This window comes from Mus pahari, chromosome 1, assembly GCF_900095145.1.
Source record: "Mus pahari chromosome 1, PAHARI_EIJ_v1.1, whole genome shotgun sequence".
Taxonomy (NCBI): Eukaryota; Metazoa; Chordata; class Mammalia; order Rodentia; family Muridae; genus Mus; species Mus pahari.
In genome coordinates this window covers 113,337,033-113,360,961 of record NC_034590.1, presented here as the reverse complement: position 1 = coordinate 113,360,961, position 23,929 = coordinate 113,337,033, and the positions used below count along the sequence as shown (strand labels likewise).

Genomic DNA, 23,929 nt, shown 5'->3' with positions numbered 1-23,929 from the left:
GGGAGGGGAGGGGAGGGGGAAAGGATGGATGGAGGGAAGATCTTTATAGACTAAGAAGATTGTCCACTAGGAGGCACTGGCTTCCTCTACACAGGGCACTGCTGATCCCGCCCCCCTACCCCAAGAGGCCTCACATGAGGCCACGTGTGAGTCAGCACACAGCCAACACCATGGGCTTGTCCTGGAGGAATGTCTCAGAGCCCTAGCTGTTTGCCATCTTTGTACCAACCTCTCAATGTCCCTCCAGAATTCTCACGAAGGACTGTAATTCCTATATAATGACACTAGGGGTTTCTGGGTCACCAGGGTGGAACCCTGATGAGTGTAGTTCATAATCACCTAAAGAGGTCCCAAAGAATTCACTCCTGACAGCCATAACCTGGGCACCCAGAAGTCCAAATTCAAGTTGTGCTGTCAGAGAGTCGAGGGCCTTGGAGCTGTGGGAAACCCAGTCTGTCTGTGGTTTTTAAGTTATGATAGCTGTAGAAGTGGCTTCCACCATATTGTGGGCAAGAGATGCTCTCATGTGGAAAGAGAACAGGTCACTGTAGCGGGGTGACAACTGAGAGTCTCAGGACTCACTCAGACCTTCCACTCCATTCCCAGAGGAAAGCTGAGGCCAAGAGGAGACTGCTGAACCCCACCCCATTAGTCCCAGATCGAAACAGTAACACCTGCCCTCAGGGACACCTAGCCCAAGATAAAGGTCACATAAGTTAGCCACATGACCTGAGCCTCCCAAGCCTGCCCGCTTAGAAGAAGTTACAGCATCTGTCTTCAGCAGGCAGCTCAGCGCAGAATCAGAAAGAGCCCAGCATCTCTCTTGGGCCCCACCCTCATCCTGATCCATAGTTTCCTCAACACAGGACAGGAACACCTGTGATTTTTCACCTGATGATGTTCCTGGGACATCCAAGTACCTGCCATCGGTTAGATTCCCACCCAAACATCTTACAGTATGGGCTTAAAACAAATGTCCAAAATCTGGAATGTCACTTAAACTGTGGGTATTTACTCACTGACACCTTTCTTTAAAGCCATAAGTATTTATGCCTACACATTAAGTAACAACAATAATAATAAAAATAAGGAGAGCCTGGACCATACTTGGCTGGGACATGGCTGAGGTGTCACGGTGTCAAGGAAAGAGGTGGTATACCAAAGGGGAGGGGACCAAGGGCAGCTCTGGATAACTTAGGCACAAAACATAAAATGATGTTGGTCAGAGAGGCCACAGAGGGCCCTAAAACAGCATGGGCTGTTGCTGTCTGTCTGGGCTGTTGATGAGAACTAGATAATGAGACCTAGAGCTGAAGACAGGGCACAGCTTATTTCGTGATATAGAGAACTCAAGATGGACTTGAGCTAGACACTTTCCCATGAGCGGCTAGCTTTCATAATTCTAAGCAGTTATGACATAGCCCTGTCTTGTGGGAGATAAGGCACCAACGGTCTTGCCTAGCTGTAAATCCTACAATCCACAATAGCAACCTGCTAGGCAATAGCATAATAGCAGCGGAATAGTTATGGGAATAGCCAACCACTCCCTGTCTGCCTTTGAGGCCCACTCCACAGCAGGAATCCAAACCCAGTGCTATAAACTGGGTCCAAAAAAAAAACAAAAAAAAACAAAAAAAAAACCACACATGGTAGGGAAAGTCACAGGCCCTTGTGAGGAAACACTAAATTGACATGGTGCCAAGCCGCCTACTAAATATGTTACTGTTGTTACTCTTGGCCTGAATCAGAGAAACCTCTCTTCCTAGTGCTTGCAGAGCCTCGTGGTTGCACAGGCACTGAGAATAAGTAACCTGTGACTGCCCAGCCTGAAATGAAACATTGAGACTATCCCCTCTAAGGCTCAGAGAGCATTGAGGAAGAAAGGGAGGAAAGACCACAAGAGCTGGAAGAAAGGGAGAAAGGCTGCGCAGTGCCATCTTCTGGCAAACTATGGGCATTGCAGCCTTGAACTCAGCAGCTGGGGACCCCTGCACTGGGTCTGCACAAGAGTGGGTCCATCAGCACTCAGGTGTGGATGGACGAGGGGCTCTGACCTATCCCTCACGGTTGAACTACTTGCAGATACATTCAAGAAAACCCAGGAGCCTTTGGCTTCGGTTGTGAATCCACTGGTGAGCCCATCCGGCTCCAGGGGATTGGCCCAGCCCAATGGTCATACACATGGCTCCGGTGGAACAAAGAGTGATGGGAAGTATGGAGGTGGATAGGAACGAGAGGGAGGTAAGAGAGAATTGTAGATCAATCAAAATGCATTTATTTATACAGTATGGATCATACAATATGAGACTGCCAAAGAACTAACTTAATTTAAAAAAAAAAAAAATGAACCAAAGGCGAGAAAGAAACCCACAGTGACAACCCCGCTCCATCTGAGAAACAAGGAACTTGCGGGTTGTGAAAGCCCGGGTGCACTCCCCATAGCTCTCATAGGAGAGCTCACTGGCCAGCACCAGGCACCTCAAGGTGCCAAAGGAGAGGCAGAGTCCACCCCATGTTCCCCAGGCTCCACCCACATTCCTCAGGATCTCTGTCTCCTGCTCCGGGCATGCTCCTGGCTCCCAGGGCCTCACTGGCATTTCTGGAGTGTGACATGGGGACTCATCATGCCTTCAGTGGGCACAGAGCCCTCCAGCTAGCACAGAGCTCTCCTCCCATTATACCAGAACTTCCTGCCTTTATAAGGTCTGTTCTGATTCGGCAGCAACAGCAACCAGAGACGGTGCTTAGCAGGTATCCCTCGGCCTCACCACATATCCAAATCCCACGATACCACTCCTGCTGCGTTTTAACCTCCCTTGGTCACCAGGGGAACAGCAACCCCCTGTTCAACCTCCGCCAGCTTCCCCGGCCACCTTGCTGCCTGCTATCTTGCTGGGTCTCCAGCAACGTGCATGGTGAGGCATCCTGTGTGTCCCAGTCTGGCCTCATTTCACAGGGTACACAGGGGCCACTCTCAGGGGAATGAGCCCTCCAGGGATCAGAGGTGACCTGATGGGTGGAGGAAGCGTTATCCCCCACACACCCCATACCTTTGTGTGGAGCCTGGCCAGTTGCTTCTCATCCAGGTTGGACTGTTTGTACACACGCTTCTTGTAGCGAAACTGCCATGGAAACAAGAAAAAGGTTGCCGATGACTAAATGCCAGACAGGGATGCTCAAAGGAAAACGATCTGGCCAAGGCCAAGGAACCTCAGCCTTCACCTAGACACTGGTGTCCATACTACACAGCCCATCCCTTGAGTCCCACCATCTGTCAGCCATCTGGACACAGGGAAGGCTCTCAGCTATGGAAGCCAGTCCTCAGTTAGTACAGAGAATAAGATGGCCTGACACATCAGAGTTCATGACCTCATCCTGCTGGCTCACGGTCTGTGGGAATGCACCTGCCCTGAGCTTGTCTGGAGGATGCTGTGGATGTGACATTTTTTTCTTCCCTTTCACTTGCCTCTGTCAGAGCTAAATGAGCCATCCCTTTACCCCCTGCCCAGGACTCAGGCCCCCGCTCATCCCTCAGGACCGTGCTGCTTACTTGGGATTGGAAATTTCATTGCAGAACAGGGGAGCGGACTTGGCGTTAATGGCAACACTCCCAGGCAAGCGGTGGCCCACAGGTCAGCTTTACCATGCACCCCTCTCCTCCCAGACACCCAGGCCTTTGTGTAGCTGACAGTTAGAGGCACTGCAGTAGGTTCTAGAAGAACATTAAGGGTAGGTATACGACGAAGATTTTGCTAGGAAACCTGAGGTCTTCTATTTGCTGAGCGACTCTGAACTGGTCACTTTCCCACCTCAGCCTCAGTGTCCTTATCTGTCTCACAAGGACAACACCCGAAGGCCCCAGAGTGGAATGACCTTCCTGAACTCGGGTCACTTTGTGCCTCCTTCCTGATCTTCTGAGACTGTCAGTCCCAGGAATAAAGGGCGGGAACATGGGAACAAGGGAACATTCCAGGTGGAAGCATATGCTAGTCCCCCAACTGAAATCTGACCTGGTATTATTTTCCTTTTTGATTTTTTTTTTTTTTTTTACCTTAGGAAGCTGGAGAGATGGCTTTTGCTTAGGAGCAAGAGCTGTTCTTCCAGAGGACCCTGGTTCTATTCCTAGTACCCCATGCAGTGGCTCACAACCATCCATAATTCCAGTTGCAGAGGATCTGGTGATGTCATAATCAGATGTAGCTTCTGTGGGTGCTTCACATATTTGAAGCATAAACAAATGCTGTCTCAAAAATGTTTTATTATTTTGTGACTACTGGTGTTTTGCCTGCATGTATATCAGTATGCCACTGCATGTACATCAGTATAACAGTATGTGACTGTTAACTATGGAGGCCAGAAGAGTACATTAGATCCCCTAGAACTAGAGTTAAAGATGGTGGTGAGCTACCAAGTACTGGGAATCGAACCCGGTTCCTCTGCAACAGCAACAAGTGCTCTAAACCACAAAGCAATCTGTGTTTATGTGTGTGTATATGTATATGTGTATATATATATATATATATATATATATATATATATGTGTGTGTGTGTGTGTGTATATAGGTATATACATGTGTGTGCATATATGTGTGTCTATGTATATCTATGCATGTATATGTGTATGTGTATATGTACATGTATGTGCATGTATGCATGTTTGTGTCTATGTCTATGTATATGTGTATACATGAGTGTTCATGTGTCTATGTATATGTTTATGTGTGTCTATGTATATGTGTATGTGTGTATGTGTGTACATGTATGTGCATATGTGTGTTCATGTGCATGTGCGAGTGTACATGTATGTGTGTATGTATGAGTGTGTGTTTGTGTGTGTATTTAGATGCTGGAATCTGAACTTGGGTCCTTTGGAGGAGCAGCAGTTGCTCTCAACCACTGAGCCATCTCTCTAGCACCATCATCAACCCCTGTACTATCTGAAAGAGACAACCTTGTTCTGTTCTCCCCCTGCCCCACACAAGATGACAAGTCCACAGGAGGCAAGGTATGACTCAGATGGAACTTTCTTGATTTCTAAGTGTCAAAACAAGTCAGTCCTGAAGAACTAGATTGCTGGGACTGCCTGGGGAGTGTGCATCTTCTAAGCTCAGCCTGTAGCTTCTGGATGGAATTGGAAGATGTCCATGCCTGCTGCTAGACTACAATGCTTTAGCCCAGCATCCTGCCCCAGCCCACATCCAGATGCCACCACAAACTCAGTTCTCACTTTGTCTTTAACTAATCACGCCACTGATCCAAATTCCCAAGGCCACCAAGAAGGACCATTGGGTACCTGTCACAACATGCCTAACAGGGAAGGTCCAGAGGAGCCAGACTTTACCTCCAGGGTGGGTAGTTTTCTAATCGAAACCCAGCAGGAGCCTGGTTAAAACGCTGCCCTCAGTGGCACCCAGGCTGCACAGCACCACCCCTCCCTCACACACTCACACATGGCTAGTTACCTCCAAGGAAGGCACACCCGGGCCCATGGGCTGTGGGTATTCCCGAAGGAGCCGTTCCTCATCCAGGAACTTGCCGTCACGCCCATTGCTGGCAGGCTGAAAGAGCCCATAGTTGAGCACATCCTTCAGGCCTTGGTTCAGCGTGCACAGTATCCGCTGCTTGGCCACCCACACGGTGGCATCCGGGTTAAATCGAATGCACTTCTGCAGGAAGAACAGAGACATGAGTCAGGATGCCAAAGGTCACCAGAGCCACTAACCTGGGCACAGGATCAAAGGATTCCTGTTCCTTTTGTTCCTGTCCCCTCTCCCCCACTGCTACGTGTTGGGAACACAGGAGCCAAAAGATATGGCTTACTAACTACAAAGTAAAGTTTACCTCTGTCTCTCAAACAGAAAGGCTGGGGAAAGAAAAAGGACTCAGTCAGGGCTGGAAGTCAATGAAGTGCCTGCCCTCTCTAAGCATGGTACCTGAGCTTGAGCCTCAGAACCCTCAGCCCAAGGGAAGGAGAGACAGGTTAATCCCTGAGACTACCTGACCAGCCAGCCTAGGGATCGAAACCAAGATTATGATATGCTTATATGTGCACACCAGAGTGCACAGTGCACTGTGGTGGGGGCGAACACTGAGAGTCATAGTTAAATACAGCTGTCCCTAAGACATCCCAGGGGTTACAGAACCCCCTCTGAACCTTCAGATTTATGGACACTCAGGTTCCTCACACACAGTGATGACAAGTGCATTTCATATTGGAATACAATATTGCCATCTACAATGTTCATGTTTGAGAACTATGTGATTGAGTTAGAAAAAGAAATCTCTCTTGTTTAAGGCATTTACAGCTGTCCTGAGACACATGGTTGGTTATACTGCATGATTTCCTATTTGGTTGTAACACCTAATAGATCCAGTGTACCCCTGTGTAAAAGTCACACTCTTTCCTGATGAAGATAGAAAATGAGTCTTGTGCATGATTCTCAATCCACTTCATGGAACCCCTGGTACAGCAGCTGACTGTGGGACAGTGCCACATGGCTTGCTCTCTGGCAACTCTGACACCTCGCCTCAGGAGTTCACCATGGGAAGCCTGAGAGACGAGAGCCTTCACATCACCAGCACTGTCTCTGAACCGTATGCACTAAACAGCTACTGACAAAGCTCTATCACATCACTAACACTGATTCTGAACCGTATGCACTAAACAGCTAGTGACAAAGCTCTATGGTTAAAAGTGCTTGTGTGCAAGTGTGAGAATTGAAGTTCAAATTCCTAGAACTCATACAAATGCCAGGTGGGTGTGGCGTGCATCTGTAACTCCAGCCTCAGAAGGCAGGGACAGTGAATCCAGCAGAGCTGGCTAATGGCACCAGATGTAAGGGCAAGCTCTGGGTTTGACTAATAGAGCCTCAAACCCTGCCTCAGCGAACAGGTGAAAGAGCAGTGAAGGATGATTCTAGACATCCACTGTGGGCATCATGTAGCCAAACATGCATATGTCTATTCACACCACGTACACCTACATAAAAATGGAAAAACCAAAACCCAACCTGTACTTGAAGGGTGAGGGGTGGCAATCATGAGAAACTATTTGAGCAGGGTTGGGGAACATCCAGCCAATTACTGCAAGAGGTAATTTCTTAAAAGGTTAAACAGCATCAGCAGAGCTTCCATCGCCCACACTCCTAAAGATGCAGCTCTGCCTCTGAGAACTGGAATAGCAACACTCAGACACTCAGTTGTGTTCCCAGGAGACTTCTATGGCACTCCCTTGGAAGCCAAGGGAAGGCAAAGCCCAACTAGGTTCATGTCTAACTAAGACTTTTCATTTGTCTTGGATTAAAATTAGTTTCTAGTGCTCAGCTATAGCAGGAGTGCAGGGATGTGCTTCCCTACTATGAAGACAGCTCAGAAGAGCTGAGGGATTACTGAAAGAGGCTGGAATTAGTGCTTCACTGGGGATTCTGCGTGTGCCTGCCTAAGGGGAGAGCCGGATCCTGTTCCTGAGCACCAGTAGGTTCTCATGGCTGCAGAATGGCTCAGCTGCCGTCCACCCTGAACTACAGCAACTACAACACCAGCCAGGGAAGCTGACACCTACACATGAATGAACGCTCCTGTTGGCCCCTCTCAGGTGTCACTGGCTGAGTTCAGGGTGAACCTCTGACCTTCCTGGGTTACAAGATCTGGTGGGACCAGTTGTTCCTTCTAGGGAGGAGGCACATGGGCCCCCCTTCCATCCACCTGGGGCTAGGTGAGAACTCTCTGTGATCTTGATATAACAAAAGTACAATAAGAGATATAGCCTCCTGGGGCTGCACATAACCCTGCCACTCCCAGTTCAGGAATCATTGCAAGATTTGGGTTACAGTCCAGAGATGGGACGTCCCAACTTAGGTTCCCTCACAAGCCACACTGCAGAACATTTCATCAGCCTTTCTCTCCCCTCAGCTGACAAGAACCTGCCAACTGGCAAGTGCCTAGAGGGGCCCAGGGCTGTATGCTGCCTCCCAGGGGACTTGTTTGCCATTGTAGGCTACACAAAGACTGGCACTCACTGCCACTTGGTGGTCAGAGCAGGGACGCCCAGTCTGTGCCTCCCTAGTGTAAGAACCAACCCTGAGAAACAAAACAGTAGCTTTGGAAAGCACCAGAGGTGCCACATGGAATCCCTTCTGGGAAGAGCTAGAATTCACAGGTCAGGAAGGCTTGGGTCTGCCATCCACCTGCTGGGCAGACCTACTACTAAATGGCCACTGGCTACCATGTTGACTCCTCAGTAAAGTGGGCCTCACTCCACACACATGACAGCCAGAAAGATACAGCAGACCATAAGCAATATATATCCTCAAGAAGACAGACATGTATTTAGAAGTGGGGTTCTTGTATGTGTGGTCAATTAAGATGAGGCTGCACTGGAGAAGTGTGGCTCTGACCCAATACCATAGCATTGCAGAGATGGTAAATGGGGATGTCACAGAAGGCACATAGGATGGAGGCTTCAGGAGGATTATCATGGTGATGTTCCTATAGGGGGAAAGATGCTGAGGTTCTCCAACTAAGGCCTAGAACTGTAGCGTGGGACAGAGGCTCCTCAGGGCATCCTGGGGAATCTCAGTTAGCACTTTGATCTTGAACATCTGAACTCAGTGATATAAGGCAGCCTGCCTGGGGTCAGTCACAACAGATCTGTAAAACACCTGCCCCTGACCTTCAATCTCAATTGCCAACTTGATTGAATTTGGAATCACACATCTGGGCATACCCATCAGATAATGGGGAATTATCAATTAGGAATAACGGTGATGGTGGTGGAGGGGTGGTAATGGTAATAGTAGTTGGTGATGACCCTTGTGATGGTCATCATTGAGAATGATGTGGCTAGTGTGTTTGAATGCTCAGATCCCAGTTAGTAGAACTGTTCGGGAAGGATTAAGAGGTGTGGCCTTGCTGGAGGAAGTATGTCACTGGGGGCGGGCCCTGGGAGTTAAAAGACTCACTACTTTTCTAGTTAATTCCCTCTGCTTCTTGTTTGGAATTCAAGATGGGAGCTCTGAGCTTTCAACGTCAGCTGCTATGCCTCTGCTCTGCCATCATGGATTCGGATCCCTCTGGAACCATAAGCCCAAATAGACTCTTTTTTTCTGTAAGTTGCTTTGGTCAGGTGAGAGCAATAGAAAGGTAAGTAATATATCCACCCAAACCTACAGAGCTGCAAGCACAAGCTGGGGCTGATCTTGGTGTTAAATAGTGTAGGACACTGATACTTCCATCAGTGAACTTCACTGTCAAAAGTCAAATCAAGTCAAAGACAAATGGTGTTTTCATGCAAAGAACAGTCAGAGACTACCCCAGCCACAGACATCCCCGACAGCATGCAAATAGCTGCTCTAGCATTTGGTGATCATGCATTCGAAAGTGTTCTGCAAGATGTGAGCCAAGAACTGAAAATATTCAGGCACAGACAGCACTAGCATGCACTGTGGACGGGTAGAGAAAACAGCCATGCTAGGCCTTCAACTCAGCGCAGGGCAGGAGCTTGAGAGGTCACCAGAACAAATCTTCCACACCATGATCATTGGCCACAGTGTGTCAAGCCAATTTGCGAGGGTGAAGTTCAGAGGGTCTTGATCTTCATCAAATCCAACCAGAAAAGCCCCAGCCTGTGTGTTTCGCTCTCTCACTATGCATCCGTTCGTTTCCACAGCATCAGAAGTCCCAGATGGAGTCTTAGTGCTGGCTCCTCCTGAGACCTGTCTCCTTGGCTTGCAGCTGGTGTCTTCTCCCTGTCCTCACATGTATGACTAGATGGTCAGGAGCAAATATCTACAACCCACAGAGGGTCATGTGCCCGTGGTGAGGGCTGAGGGGCAAGTCTGCACTGTCAGTTCATGTGAACCTACGCGGGGCACACAGCAGTGCTGGGGTCACATGTCCACCACGGCAGAAGGGCAGCTGCCCCTCGTTTCCTATCCTCAAGTGCTCTGAGTCTCAGCAGCACTGTGGACAAGGCCAGCTAGAGTGTGGCCATGTCTGTCTGGAGCCTGTGACGAGTATAAGGACTGTTCCATGAGACTGCAGCGAAGGTGAGGGAACGTCTAGACAAAGCGAGGAAGAATAGTAAATACTACACTGCATAAATATGTCTCGTTACAGTGGGCAGCCCGGAGAGGAAGATCAACAAGCCCAGGCTGCCATTACACATACACTCTAAGAAGCCCGCCTCCTCAACCTCTGTTAACCCTGAGAGAGACTTAAATCATCCACTTACACCTGAGGATCCAGAAGAACTAAGGCTAAGCACTCAGGGAGGGGTCCTAAGGTATCTGGGGCCACCTCCAGAGCTGGAAGCCCAGCCCCTGTCACAGATCACACCACAGCACGCCTGTGGTCCGTGCACTCCCACTGTGCTCCCGACATACTCCTGACAAGGAACTGCATCTCACACCGAAAACCTTTCCGTATTACCCATCCGCATCATCATGGATTTCTTCATGATGCTCTGTCTGTGTTCATGTGTGTGCAGGCATACTTGTGTGCAGGCGCAGGTATATATGTGTGCATAGAGGCCAGAGGGATAATCTCAGGTGTCATTCACCTTATTTTCCTCTCACTAGCCTAGAACACACTGACTGGGCAATGCTGACTGTCCAGTGAGCCCCAGGGATCTACCTGCCATTCCCTATCAAGCGCTGGGATTACAAGAGTGTACCACTATGTACCACAAGCATTTTACCAACTGAGCCATCTCCCCAGCTGGCACAATGCATTTGGGTGACCTGTGGTGAGCACAGGCTTGGTGGAAAGCTGAGGCAAGGCACTGGGGAGAATTTTTTTCCTGTTTATCTGTCTGTCTGTCTGTCTGTACTCTGCATAGTCTGCACCTTTGAAAAACAGCAACCTAAAGTCAACCCATGCTATGACTGGGTCACAAATGCCACTGTCCAAATGAAATGGGTTTTGTCTTCAGCAAAAGCCCATCAATCACACTGAGACCTATAGACACGGCTAGGGCAACACCTGAAGCTTTAAACAAGGGCTTTATAGGGAACTAGTGACCTTGACCTAGAAAGGCAGGCTAACACCATGACGCTGAAGTCCAAGGGCCAGGCTCATGCTTCAGAGAATGTCATGAAGGAGATCATGGCTGGGGGCTCCCCTTTCCAATTAGAACATTTCCAGCTGCAGAAGCTTAACCACAGCCATCCGATGCTGTGGTGAAGCCTCCGCTATTGCCAAGGCGAGATTGAACTGGGAGGCACTGCTCAGACCCGCCAGGGCTCGTGTGCTCCTTGAAGATGAGTTAATTTTCCTCTTTAGCTGCTCTCAGGCAGAGATATCACAAAGTAGTCGGTCAGACTCTGGCCACTGTCGTCAGTGAAAAAGCCATCAAGTGAAGGGGAGAGATGGCCCTTAGTTAGACTGTCAGCAGCACTCAGGATGCATCCCGTTCCCCCCTCGCTATTCTATGGGTAACAATCAACACCCCTGCACCCAAGGTGTGACACTCCTTGACTTTCACATTCCAAGAGCCACTCAACTGCCAGGAGCAGCAACATGGGGAATCCTGAGGCCTTGCTCATGAGCCACAACTCCCTCCCAGTCACACGGAGTGGAAGGAAAGTAGCCAAAGCTAACCAGGAGGAGACAGGCAGGAGGCTGTGGGAAGGGTAGGGTGGGGGCAGGGCAGGGAGGCAGGAAGGGAGTTCATCCGCCAGAGAGGAGGTGGGGGCAGCCGAGTTGGGAAGCCCAGCCAGAGACAAGATGAGCAGATCCTGAAAATCCAATTCTTAGAGAGGCACTGGGAACTCATTAAAAGGGAGCTGTTCCCTTCTGGCCATAAATATGGAATCTACCTCCAGGTAGAGAGATGCTATTGTTCTTCTCCCAACAGTAGAACCAGCCAGCCAATCAAAGCTCATTTGCCCTGATAAAGAGATGGGAGGAATAATTGTCCTTAGAATGAGATAATGTGATTTTTTTTTCCCCTCCCAGAATCCCTGCTCTCTTAGGTCTGCTCACCTGAGCCCTGACTCAGAAAAATATAATTTTTCTTTTTTTCTTCCCTTGTGTCTCTTTCTTTTGGACTATGGCCAGAGTCTCAGTGAGCTGTCTCCAGGATCCTGGGCCTTTTTACTTTGGTTTCTCTGAGCACATTCCTGGATATATGGACTGCCTGAGATCTCTTAAGAGTGTTATCAGAAATTTCAGGTTGCCAGATTTGACTGGGGAAGTTGGGGGGGGTCCCCAAAGGTTTCTTAGTCATGTTAATCAAAGAACCTAAGAGAACCTAGGAACAGTACAGAGAACAGGGATTCTTGGAAGAAAAAAAAGTCACATTATCTCGTTCTAAGGACAAGTATTCCTCCCATCTCTTTATCAGGGCAAATGGGCTTTGATTGGCTGGCTGGTTCTACTGTTAGGAGAAAAACAATAGCTTCCTTGCCACCACATAGCTGCTTTTCCTACCCGGGTCTGCTTACAAACTGCACAAACTGCCTCCCTCTTCTTCATCTCTCCTTCCTGGCCAGTACTCAGATTTACAGCTTGCCTGCCCTGGGGTTTTCTCTTATAGATACTAATAAGATCAACCTCCAGTTTTGTTTTTTTGTTGTTGTTGCTTTTTTTTTTTCTTAGTCTGTTCTTTAATTCTTTGATTAACATGACTAAGAGTCCTTCGGGGGAACCACCCCCAACTTCCCCAGTCAAATCTGGCAATGTGAGATTTCTGATAACGCTCTTGGGTCTCAGGCAGTCCACATATCCAGGAATGAGCTCTAGCTAGACTATAGATGGATCTTTGGCTGTTAGATAAAAGACAGCATTCCTTGGAAATCTGTGAAATGTGTTTTCTGTCCCTAAAAGCAGCCATCTCCCTTACCTCTGGCAGAAGGGACAGGGCTCTCCATTGATATGTACCTGTAGTAGCATATCAAAGCCCATACTGGCTGCCAGGTTCCTCAGTGCCCATTCACAAGCACTTGTTAGACATTTCAGAGCCTCCACTCCAGCCCTTCTCCTCTCCGCTCCTCCCTCTAGATCCCCTCCAGTTCACAGGCTTCTCTCCCCTAGCTGTTCATCCTCCTTATAACCCAGCTGCTCCTGCTGGCCTCTCGCCTGATATTCTCTTGCTTCCTTGATATCAATACTACTCTATCACCCAATATTCTCTTGCATTCTTGTTCGTCTCTGTCTCCTGCTTTCTCTACTCGTCTCCCCTGCTTCCCTGGCCCTGGACATGTCCAGTCTGCTCTCTGCTCTGGACTCACCCAGGGGTCTCTGGATAGTTTCCTTCTCTTGTTCATACTAAAAACCTTCCCCTTAATGGAGTGGCCACTTCAGCAGTTTATTGACCGCACCTTCACATAACAAACATAATCAGAGCAACGATGTTAGAAGACAGTTCTGCCCTCGGGTCTGTCTTCTAACATGACATGAATGAGGGGACCCCCTCCTGGTGTCTTATCATGGATCACCAGCAGAAAGGTGCTACATGCTCTTTGCTAGCCTGACCTCTGCGCCCCAGCATTCCACCCCATTGTAGGATTTACTGAGTTTCTGTATAGAATTTTGGTAATTCCAAACCAAGGCTTCTATCCCCAGAAGTTATCTTCTCAAAGAGAATTAAGTGGGAATTAACCATGAAGCTTAAGCAGAAAAGCAAACCATTGCTGGCTGATTCTGTCTGGGCTCAGAGATCCCTTCCAGCTAGCTCACCTGACCTTGCATATAAAACTCCATCTCGATATCCAACAGAGGAAGGGATGGCGCAGGATCCTAACACAGAGAAGAGATGTGGGTTGGCCAGTTTTAGTTGTTTGAAAGTGTTAGAGAGCTGGAGAGATGGCTTAGCAGTTAAGAGCACTGTCTGCTCCTGAGTTCAAATCCCAGCAACCACATGGTGGCTGACAGCCTCTTCTGGAGTGTCTGAAGACAGCTACGGTGTACTTACATATAATAATAAATAATCTTTAAAAAAAAAAAAAGAAAAGAAAAAAGAAAGTGTTAGCTATAAGTATCAAGTCCCTCTCCACCTGTCAATCAAGCCATGAGAGGAATAATACCGGCAGGATGAAGGCAGGATGAAGGCAGTCTTTCCTTGGTTTCCTGCATGGCAGGGCCCCAGGCCTTTGCTCTCTTTCAAGCAACTTATGGTACACACAATTCCTGATGAAAGCTTCAAAGTGGAATTTCTTGGCTGACGCACAGGGAAGCAGGATCTCATGGTAGCATTACAGAGAAGGCGGGGATGGGAGTTTCCTTCGGTTTTCATGATGAGTTGATGAAACCACAAAGAAAACCAGACGCTTCGCCTTCAATCTCTTTCAACAGCCATCCAGCTATGCGCTACAAAGCACACTGGCCAGTCGTCACTCAGAGTAGACACAAAATCCTAAGCACCAGTTCCTATATTGCAAAAGCATAGATGGACAGACAGATGCTTGAAGATTTGCATGAAGGAGGGAATGAGTGAGAGGGTAGAAGAATGGATGGACAGGAAGATAAAGGCTGGATGATTGAGTTGGTGGGTAGATAGGTATGTGGGTAATGGATTGTAAGAGGACATGGAAGAGAGCATAGTGACATTGTCCTGTGATCTCAGCACTTTGGGGACTGAGGCAAAAGGATCATTAGTTTATGGCTAGCCTGGGATATATATCAGAACTGTTGAGAGAGAGAGAGAGAGAGAGAGAGAGAGAGAGAGAGAGAGAGAGAGGGAGAGGGAGAGAGAGAATAAGAATCTGACTCTGAATTAATGACAGTGTTTGCTTTATCCCTGAGGGGAAGGGACTAGAAATGAGGACAACAAAGGCTAACTGTACCAGTAAGGCTTAATCTTATCACTAAAAAGTTGAAGATTGTGGTCATAGATCTATGTAATAGACACCCTGGAGCCCGTATGATATTTATTATTCTTGACATTTTCCCTAAGTGAGAAATAAATACTTCTGAGGCCCTCAGGTGTACTCAGCTTCCTGAAGCCTGGCTAGATGGATAGGTGTCAGTTATGACCACTGGTTCCTTGAACTGCAAGCCTCTGAACGAGGACCATTATCAATGCCATCTACTATACAGCTGTATTTGTGACTTTCCTCATCTATGAGACAAAAGCTACTCGAGGAAGAGAGAGTTTATCTGGCTCACGGTATGAAGGCACAGCCCCATGGCGGGGAAGGCATGGCGGTAGGACTTAACATCCACAGTCAGGAAGCAGAGACAAAGGGAAGTGAAAGAGAGCCCACTCTCTCCTTTTTATTCAGTCCAGGACCCCAGCCTATGGAATGGGTCTGCCTGAATCCAGGGCAGGTCTTCTCACCCCAGTTGAGCCTCTAGAAATGCCCTCACAGACACTGAGAGGTGAGTCTTCCAGGTGATTCCAAAGCCAGTCAGGTTGGCAATGGAGATGGAGCGTCACGTCAGTCCTGTTGGGTGGCTTTTCTATCAGAGCAGAAAATGTGCCCAATCAAACTCACATGGCGGGAATCTCTAGCCAGGCCTTTAGTCCTGAACAAACCCCCTTTGGGTGAGCACTGAGCAAGTAGAAAAGAGAGTCCATTCTGGACCAGTGGGTAGGGCTGAGAATCCAAGCCTGATGACCAGAGTTCAATCCCTGTAGCCTACATAGTAGAAGAGAGAACTTCCACAAGTTGTTCTCTGACCCCACACATGTGCCATGGCATGCGCACGCACACACAAATAAAACCTTATTTTCAAACTATACAAGGAAAGTTCATTCTGAGAGAGATGAGCAAAGTGAAATCAGCCCTCGGCTCAGAAGAACCTAGGACATAGGAGTTCTGCACTTCTCAGTTGATCAGGGAAGACTGTCTTGTGATGTTTAAGAAGTTAGTCAGTATGGCCGCTTACCCCTTCAATCCTAGCACTGATGAGGCTGAGGCAGGGGAAGTGCCAGAAGCTCAAGGGCCAATCTGATCTACATAGAAAGATACCATGTGAAAAAATTCAAAATCAAGAAACAACCAGGACCCCAGTGGATTTGAGAGTGTTGGTGTGTGCATGGACGTGAGGCGACAGATATGTCTCCAATAGGAGAGACAGGACTCTAAGGAGCAGGTCTCCATCCCTTAGCCCATATATCCCTGTGAGTCCACTTACCATGCATGTGAAGAACAGGAAGAGCCAGAGCGATCCATGAGAGGACAGCTGGCTAGTCGGTGCATGAATCCCTCCAGGGATCAGAACGGATCTGAGGGGCCATGCCCCCCATCGGCGAATAGCCTAAGGTTCACTGAAGCACACACTGTCCATGAGCGAACCGTGCAGTTATATGAATTATGATTGTTTGTTTTTGATTTTTTGAGCCAGGGTTTATCTGTATAGCCCTAGAACTCCCTTTGAAGACCAGGCTGGCCTCGAACTCAGAAATCCACCTGTCTCTGCCTCCCAAGTGCTGGAATTAAAGGCGTGCGCCACCACCGCCCGGCTGATTGTTTTTTAAAGAAGGAAAATGGAGGCTGAGGAAATGACTCGGCAGCTAAAGCACTTGCTGTGCTAGCATGAGGACAAGAGTTCAGATCCCAGAACCCTGTAATCCATCCTCAGAAGGAGGATCCCCAGAGCAAGCTGCTAGCAAGTCTAGCCGTAGGATAGGTGAGCTCTGGATTTGATTGAGAGACCCTGCCTCAACTAACAAGGTGGGAGAGCTGCAATCAAGGATGAATCTCTACATTCACCTCCGGCCACCACACCCACAAGCCACACAAGCATACCAACTCACGCACATATGCAAACATGCATGTACACACATGTATTCCAGCCGCCACACACATAAGCACACCAACTCACACATACATGCAAACATGCATATATACACATGTATACTATGCATATACAAAATGAGAAAGAAAAAGAAAGAAAATGGGGTTTTGGTCCTATTCTCAGAAATATCCAAGACATGGGCACTCTATTTTAAATTGATTGACAGGTCACTGTTAAGGGCTCTGTAAACTCCTCCCCTCCACCCAGGACTCTTTGTAAGAGCCTGTGGCTCTGATCTTATCATTCCTGTCCTTGGCCCTGTCACCTGGGACTTATGCAGTCCCTCCTCTCCCTGGCAGTCCTGTACCTGGCTCCCCACCTCCCTGCTGTTTCTCCTTCTCCCCAGGAGTCTCCCTCTTCTTCCAGCCAGAGCAGCCAAGGCCGTGAACACAAATTCAGTGAAATCACATGCTCTGAACAGAACTCACTCGGCCACCAAAGCCACCATGCCCTGGCTGTATCTCAGTCCTCCCCTGTGACCATACATTCTGCTGTGAGAGAAATCACAATTTCAAGACAGCCAAAGGCCTGAGAGAGTCAGGCGGAGCCCCTGTTGGATAGAGCAGTGTCTGAGCTCCCTTTGGGGCAGCTAGAAGTTCCTACAAGAGCCCAATAAAGGCAGTGACCACCATGATGTTGAGTGAGATGCCAGTCACCGAGGCCACTGACTTGTGGCCTGATCTACTTGGAAATGTCCAGAACAAGAAAAAAAACAGAGACAGAGGGTAGAAGCACACTTGTCAGGCTGGCAGTGGGTATAAAGGATCTTTCTAGGGTGCTGGAGTGTGCCAAACCTGGATGAAGCCTGTGGGCAAACAGCTTGCTAAGTTCACTAGAAATTGTTGACCTGAATGCTTAAAACCAACAGACTCTGGGATCTATTTAAAAACTATAAATCAATAAAGCTCTTCTGACTGTTTGGAAGGGGAGCACTACTTTTTAAAGATAAACCTAGCTGAGGAAGATGCTCAGAGCTGGGCCAGGTGTGGGGGTACAAGAAGGAAGAAGGGAAGCACTATGTTCCAGGCTGCACCCAGACTCAGCCAGAGGCCTCTGGGCTTTTCACAAAGGGCCCAAGAGGAGCGAGCGCACAGTTGATAGAAGTTGTTATGTTGGGGATGTGGTGATGGTGGGCCCAGGTTACAAGCAGACAATGAACTAGGGATCCTGCTGGATGGATGGTGTAAGGAGCCAGCTGTCGGTGAGCTGGGGAGGGAAGATAATGACATGCACAGGGGAGAGCTGAGATTCCAGGAAAAAGAATTCTGCAGACAGGAACCTCTGGCAGGAATGAGAGACTGGGAATAATGAGCTAAGGGCTACAAGGTGTGAGCTAGCTGCAAGCTTAGATCCAAGCTAGATGCGGGCACTAGGAGCTTTGGCTAGGGAGCAAGGCACTGGAGAACTAGCCCTCTGCTGGAGGCTTGTTAGTGACTTGGCTAAGACACTTACTTAATCATTAGTCCAAAATTTAGTGACTAGTGCGATGATGCTGTTGGGAACAAGGTGGCAGGTGAACCATATGGCACCAGCATCCTTTAGGCAGTGCATATTAAAGAATCCGGAACAAACCTTCCTGATGTGGATTGAAGGTGGTACCATGTCTAACACCCTTCACCAACCATATCTGTTTTCCAAAAACATAGATACCATGAGCCGTGGAAGATGTATCACATTCTCTCTTCCCATGGAACCAAGAACAGTGTTCAAACAGCTGGTCAGGGTGATAAGCTGCATGCCAGTCTTCCTGCACTCTCTCAGCATGGATGGTCACTATGGTCCCTCCTCAGCTACTGGACATGGACATGGGTTCAAGTGTCTTTGCTCCCCTGGTACTCAAAGGCACAGGACATTTCATACATGTAAGGCCAGCTGGACAGTCACCTGCCCGTGACCAAAAGCACAAGAGAGAGATGACCGCACTGTGCCTGGAGCTGCAGTTCCATCTCAATGACAAGTGTAACGGTCAAGGATGCTTCTGAGCCAGACAAATTAGGTAGACCATTCAGAAGCAGGTGATGGATGGTTGCTGATGGGGGCAGGGGCAGTGGGAGGCAGGGATAGTGACACAGAGAGGAAAGGACTTCTAGGAGTGCCAGATCTGGAGCAGTGGCTTCTGGGAGGTACATGAGCGAGAGAGGGAGAGAGAGTTAAACACAGAGAGAGGAAGGATGAACAGCAGTAAATTGTCTTTAAGGGGGTCAGGGTGGTAGATGAAAAGCTTTTTGCTAAATGAAATAACCCATAGGAAGATACATCTATGTCATAAATGGAAGTACTAATTAAGGAAAAAGGGGCCAGCCTCGTTTCCCTGTAGCGGCTGCCAGGAGATGAGCCAGGGAGATGGAGTGGAGGGGATGGGGCTTGGACTGATAGCTTTGGCTGAGCTCCGGGTGCCAAGCCTGACTGGAGGTTGAGGGGCTGCTGCTGGGAACCCTTGAAAGCCCCTCCCCCACTCCGAAGTACTCCTCTGCCACCTCCCGGGGAAAAATGTGGGTTTGATCATTGCTGCCGTGCAGCTCGGCCACAACCAGCGCTGTACCCACCCCCTCATTCACCATTCTCCAAAATATAACAGAAGAGCCCACTTCGCTTGGTACTGATTTGGTCACATGCCACCTTTTAAAAGGCCACGTTGAGTGGCTACTGCCAGTTGTATACCACATTCGAAATGATGCAGAAATGTGTTTCACCTTGCTCCTGGCACCCTTTATCAACCCCTTCCAGTCCTCTAAACCCACCACCCAGCCCCTGCTCAGCCAGGGCTCCAAGGTGCCTTGTCAGTACTGCCCAAGGCTTTCCTGGCCCGGGCTCACAGGAATTGTGAGCTCAGAAATAGCAGGCAGCAGAAAACAGCAGGGTTGCTCCTCATGGGGCAGTGAAGGACAGCCCCACAGCTTCTCCAGGCACCACCACCCAGTGTGTAGACACTGGGGGCCCCTGGGGCAAGCTGGCTGGCAGCTCCACTCAGCTCCTCCGGGCAGGATTCCAGGAACTGTGTCATGTCCCCAGCTAGACAGAGGATTTAGCCCGCAAGGGACAGCATGCGGGAACAATGTCCGCTCTGTTGCTGACAACTCATACCCGTGGGATTGCCTGTCTCTGCCTCCAGTGGCTTTGTTTGTCTTGAACAGAATGAAGTGAAATGGTCTTTAGAAAGTTCCAGAACAGATTACGCTCCTGAGAGAGCCCTTCCGGTTACAAAGTACAACTGCCCTTCTGGTCTTTAGTGACCAGGGCAGCCTTTCCCAGCATGCCCAGTAACCTAGTGCAAACAAGCAGATGCAAGGCCTGTGGGAGAAATGGACCTATACTACAGTGAAGGTGACCAGCCAGGAACTGTCCAAAGCAGGCAGGGAACATGGAGCTTGGGCTTGCCAAATGTCGGTGCTGTCATTGCTCATGCTATACCACACTAGGCTTCTCCTCAGAGTCCTGTGAACCCTCCTTAGTCACCTAACCCATCCTGGATGCTAAGGAACACTATGGCAGCTGGGATGACTTAATAGACGACCTCCCATGGTAGGCATGCATGCGCACGCACACACGCACAGGCGCGCGCGCGCGCGCGCGCACACACACACACACACACACACACACACACATGCGCGCGCAGCAAGACCAGACTGTGGTCCCAGGACTGTTTGCCACACAAGCTGCTCAGTAGCCACCTTCCCACACTGAATACCAGTTGCATGTGTAAACTAGGCCTGGGTACCTGGCAGTCAGTGGGCACATCATGGACCTTTTGCTCAGCGGGTTTTCAGACCTCAGACCATCTGCTCTGTCTCTCACCAGCTTCCTTCTGATCCTCCACGTTCCTTCCACAAACAGGGATTTTTTTTGCTACACTATTCACAGCAGCTTACATAGATGTCTGAGGCATGAATAGAGAAAATACAGTGTATGCCTGCAATGGAATCTTAAATAGCCGTAAGGAATAAAGTCGTGACATTTGCAGGAAAATGAATGAAACTGGAGACTGTTTTATTAAGCAAAATAAACCAGACTCAAAAAGACAAATATTGCATGTTTGCTCTCATATGAACAACCTGGATTTAAATGTGTGGTGGTGAGGCGGGAGTAGGAAGGGCACTGTGAGAAGGGAGAAGTCAGGCTATTTGGGAGGAGGAAGCAGACCAACGAAGAGGTAGACAGACAGGGAAGGGCAGTTGAGGGGAAGGTAGAGTGGGGACAGGGAAGGAGAGTGAGGGGAGGTAGAGGGGGAAGAGGAGGGGGCAGGGAAGGACAGTGGAGAGAGGTAGACGGGTCAGGGGGACACAGAGGTGACAGAGAAGAACAAGTGGTAGGAGATGGAGGGCTCAAGGGAAGGACAGTGGGGAAGAAGATGAACAAGAACAAAGATTAATTGCATGTATGTATGAAAATGTCACAAGCAAACACACTTCATGTGTTATCAAAGAGCCTTACTAAAACCTTCAGCACATGCTGAGGCTCCCTGGCTCAGGCTGCCGTATGGGTGTCTGTCTCCTCCAAGCTGTGCATCACCAAGGTTCTATTTGAACACCTAAGATTCTGGTCCTCTCCATAGGTGTGTTAGCTCAGACCCACTACCAAGGTCAAGGTTGTTACAAGGACTCCACAGAACACATTCAAGACCGTAATATGGTGTCTGTTGTGAGGTCAACATTCAGGAACCCATTCAATACCTTTTGGTATAATTATGTCACACTGGGATTCCTCCTGCCTGGGACACACCCACAGGGGAGTCAGGATCAGCTCAAGGCAAGACTGCATCCTGCCTGGGTGCAGTGGGCCCCATCCATCCTGGGGATAGACTCCCAGCAGGGAAGAAGTGTACTATGGTCTGTACCTGTTCCTGGCAGCGAAACCCTTACCACTCCCTCTGCCCTCCTGGCTTTGATGTTCAGGTTCTAGGTCTGCCACCCTAGAGTGCTCTTACAGTCTGTAGCATGCGCACCTACATCAACAGGCAGTACTGGGAAATAAAGATTAACCAGCTAAAACACTGTAATGGAAGGATGGCTCAAATGGATGGTGGGGCATGGGCTCTCTACTTTGGAGACCAACACTGAGGGAGACAGTCTCTGGGAATCAAGTAAGTCAAACTAAATGTTCTAAAATACAAAAGCCAGCCTAGAAAATCCCCAAGGAGGACTCGGGCATTGCACGCGGTCAGAACCAACCCGATCCGATGACCTGTGAGCTGCAGAAGGCTGTGGTAGGAGAAGCGCCTCTTCCCTTTCACTGCGGCTCTCTCCCCCTCCTTGGGTGGGAGATAAGGTTATGGAGCCAGCTGTTGGGAGACCCTTTAGATGGGGCTCTCCACTGAGTGATGGGGGTAGAGGGGGCCCAGCAGTGATGAATACACTTAGTCTCTGTTCGGGGGGACTTCCCAAGGAAAAGCATTTAAAATAACATTTGGAAGAAAAAAAGAAAAAGAGATACCTGTCCAGTCCTCTAGAAAGATACACACACACACACACACACACACACACACACACACACTCACACACACACACACACTCACACACACACACACTCACTCACACACACACTCGACAGACAGACAGACAGACAGGCAGGCAGACTGACATATCTAACTTCTCAAGAGAGCTAAGAGGGTTCACTCATATGCTCTAGGCCCACAGGACAGAGCTGCTGTCACAGGGCTGGAGTGGGCTGGGCAGGGCTTAGGCAACAATAAAGGCAGAGAAGAGAATGGTAGGGAGAGAGCGGCTCTGCTCTCAGTGAAAACTGGCCCCGCAGAGGAAGGACTGTCTTAAGAAACATTATACTCAGGAGGGGAATAATCAGACATCAGAACACATCCCAGACAACAGCTCCAGAGAATACATGTCAGAAGCAGAGAGTACGAAACTATGAAAACAGATCGTACTCCAGATCAGAGAATCCGGGGACAGACGGCTCCAGCCAAATGCTGAATACAAAGACACTGGAGAACTCAACAGAGAGGGACTGAGATGCAGACACGGAGCAGAAACTCCCCCAGTGACACTAGCTGGTTCCCTTAATAGACAGGAGCCAGGAGAGCAACATGGGAAATGCCACAGAATACCAGGAAATTACCTAGCAAGAACAACAGGCAAACTCTCAGGCCACACTTCCAGGAAGGACCAACAATAACCCCTTTCAGGGCTAGAGAGGTTGTCCTGTTCTTGCAGAAAACTTGAATTCAGTTCCCAGCTCCCAAGTCAGACAGCTTACAACTGCATGCACATCCAGCTCCAAGGTTACCCTCTTCTGACCTCCACAGGCACCTGCCTCAGCATGCATTCACTCCTGTGCGCTCTCTCTCTCTCTCTCTCTCTCTCTCTCTCTCTCTCACACACACACACACACACACACACACACACACAAGGAGCTAGGGACTGGCACATGCCTGGGTTCTGCTCTCAGCACCACATAAAACATGCAGGATTGTGGTGGCACACGCCTTTAATCCCAGCACTCAGGAGGCTGAAGCACATGGATCTGAATCCGAAGCCAGTCTGATTTACACAGCAAGTTCCAAGACAGCCAAGGCAACACAGAGAAATCCTGTCTCTCAACAAACAAACACCAGGGATGTTGGAGAGATGCCTCAGTGGTTAAGAGCACTGACTGCTCTTCCAGAGGTCCTGAGTTCAATTTCCAGCAACCACATGGTGGTTCACAATTATCTGTAATGGGATCCAATACATTCTTCTGGTGTGTCTGAAAAGAGTGACAGTATACTCAAATAAAATAAATAAATATTTAAAACAAGACAAAACAAAACAAAATAGGTATGGCGGTGTATGCCTGTAATCCCAGCATTTAGGATTTGGAGGCAAGAAGATCAGGAGTTCAAGGTCATCCTCATCTATTTAGTGACTTTGTTGAGGCCAGCCTGGGCTATGTGAAACTGTAGACCCTAACTCTAAATATTTAACAATATCAACAAAAGCAGTTACAGTCTAGTGGCTGAATCAGGAGAAAATATTTTGGCCCCAAACTATGATAGAGAGGAAAATGCATATCTGAGCCAAAGGTGATAAAGGAACATTTTAAAATTCAGTCACCCTGCTCAGTGTTTGTGGGATCCCTGCATAGGAACAAGCCAACTTTAAAATACCTAAATACTTTCATTTACAGATATGAACAAAGCAGGGGGAAAAATCTGAGTTCTCTCTCTCTCTCTCTCTCTCTCTCTCTCTCTCTCTCT

The 23,929-nt window shown here is 48.7% G+C and overlaps 1 protein-coding gene across 1 annotated transcript in view; it reads right to left on the bottom strand.

The window, feature by feature from the left end:
* Shank2 (SH3 and multiple ankyrin repeat domains 2) overlaps positions 1-23,929 on the bottom strand; it is a 444,659-nt gene that overhangs the window by 366,261 nt on the left and 54,469 nt on the right. Inside the window, exons 4-5 of the mRNA XM_021202679.2 lie at positions 5,463-5,666; positions 3,051-3,122 (exon numbers count right to left, since the gene is read on the bottom strand). Of these exons, the coding sequence (XP_021058338.1) occupies positions 3,051-3,122; positions 5,463-5,666 (276 nt within the window). The remainder of the gene's footprint in view (positions 1-3,050; positions 3,123-5,462; positions 5,667-23,929) is intronic.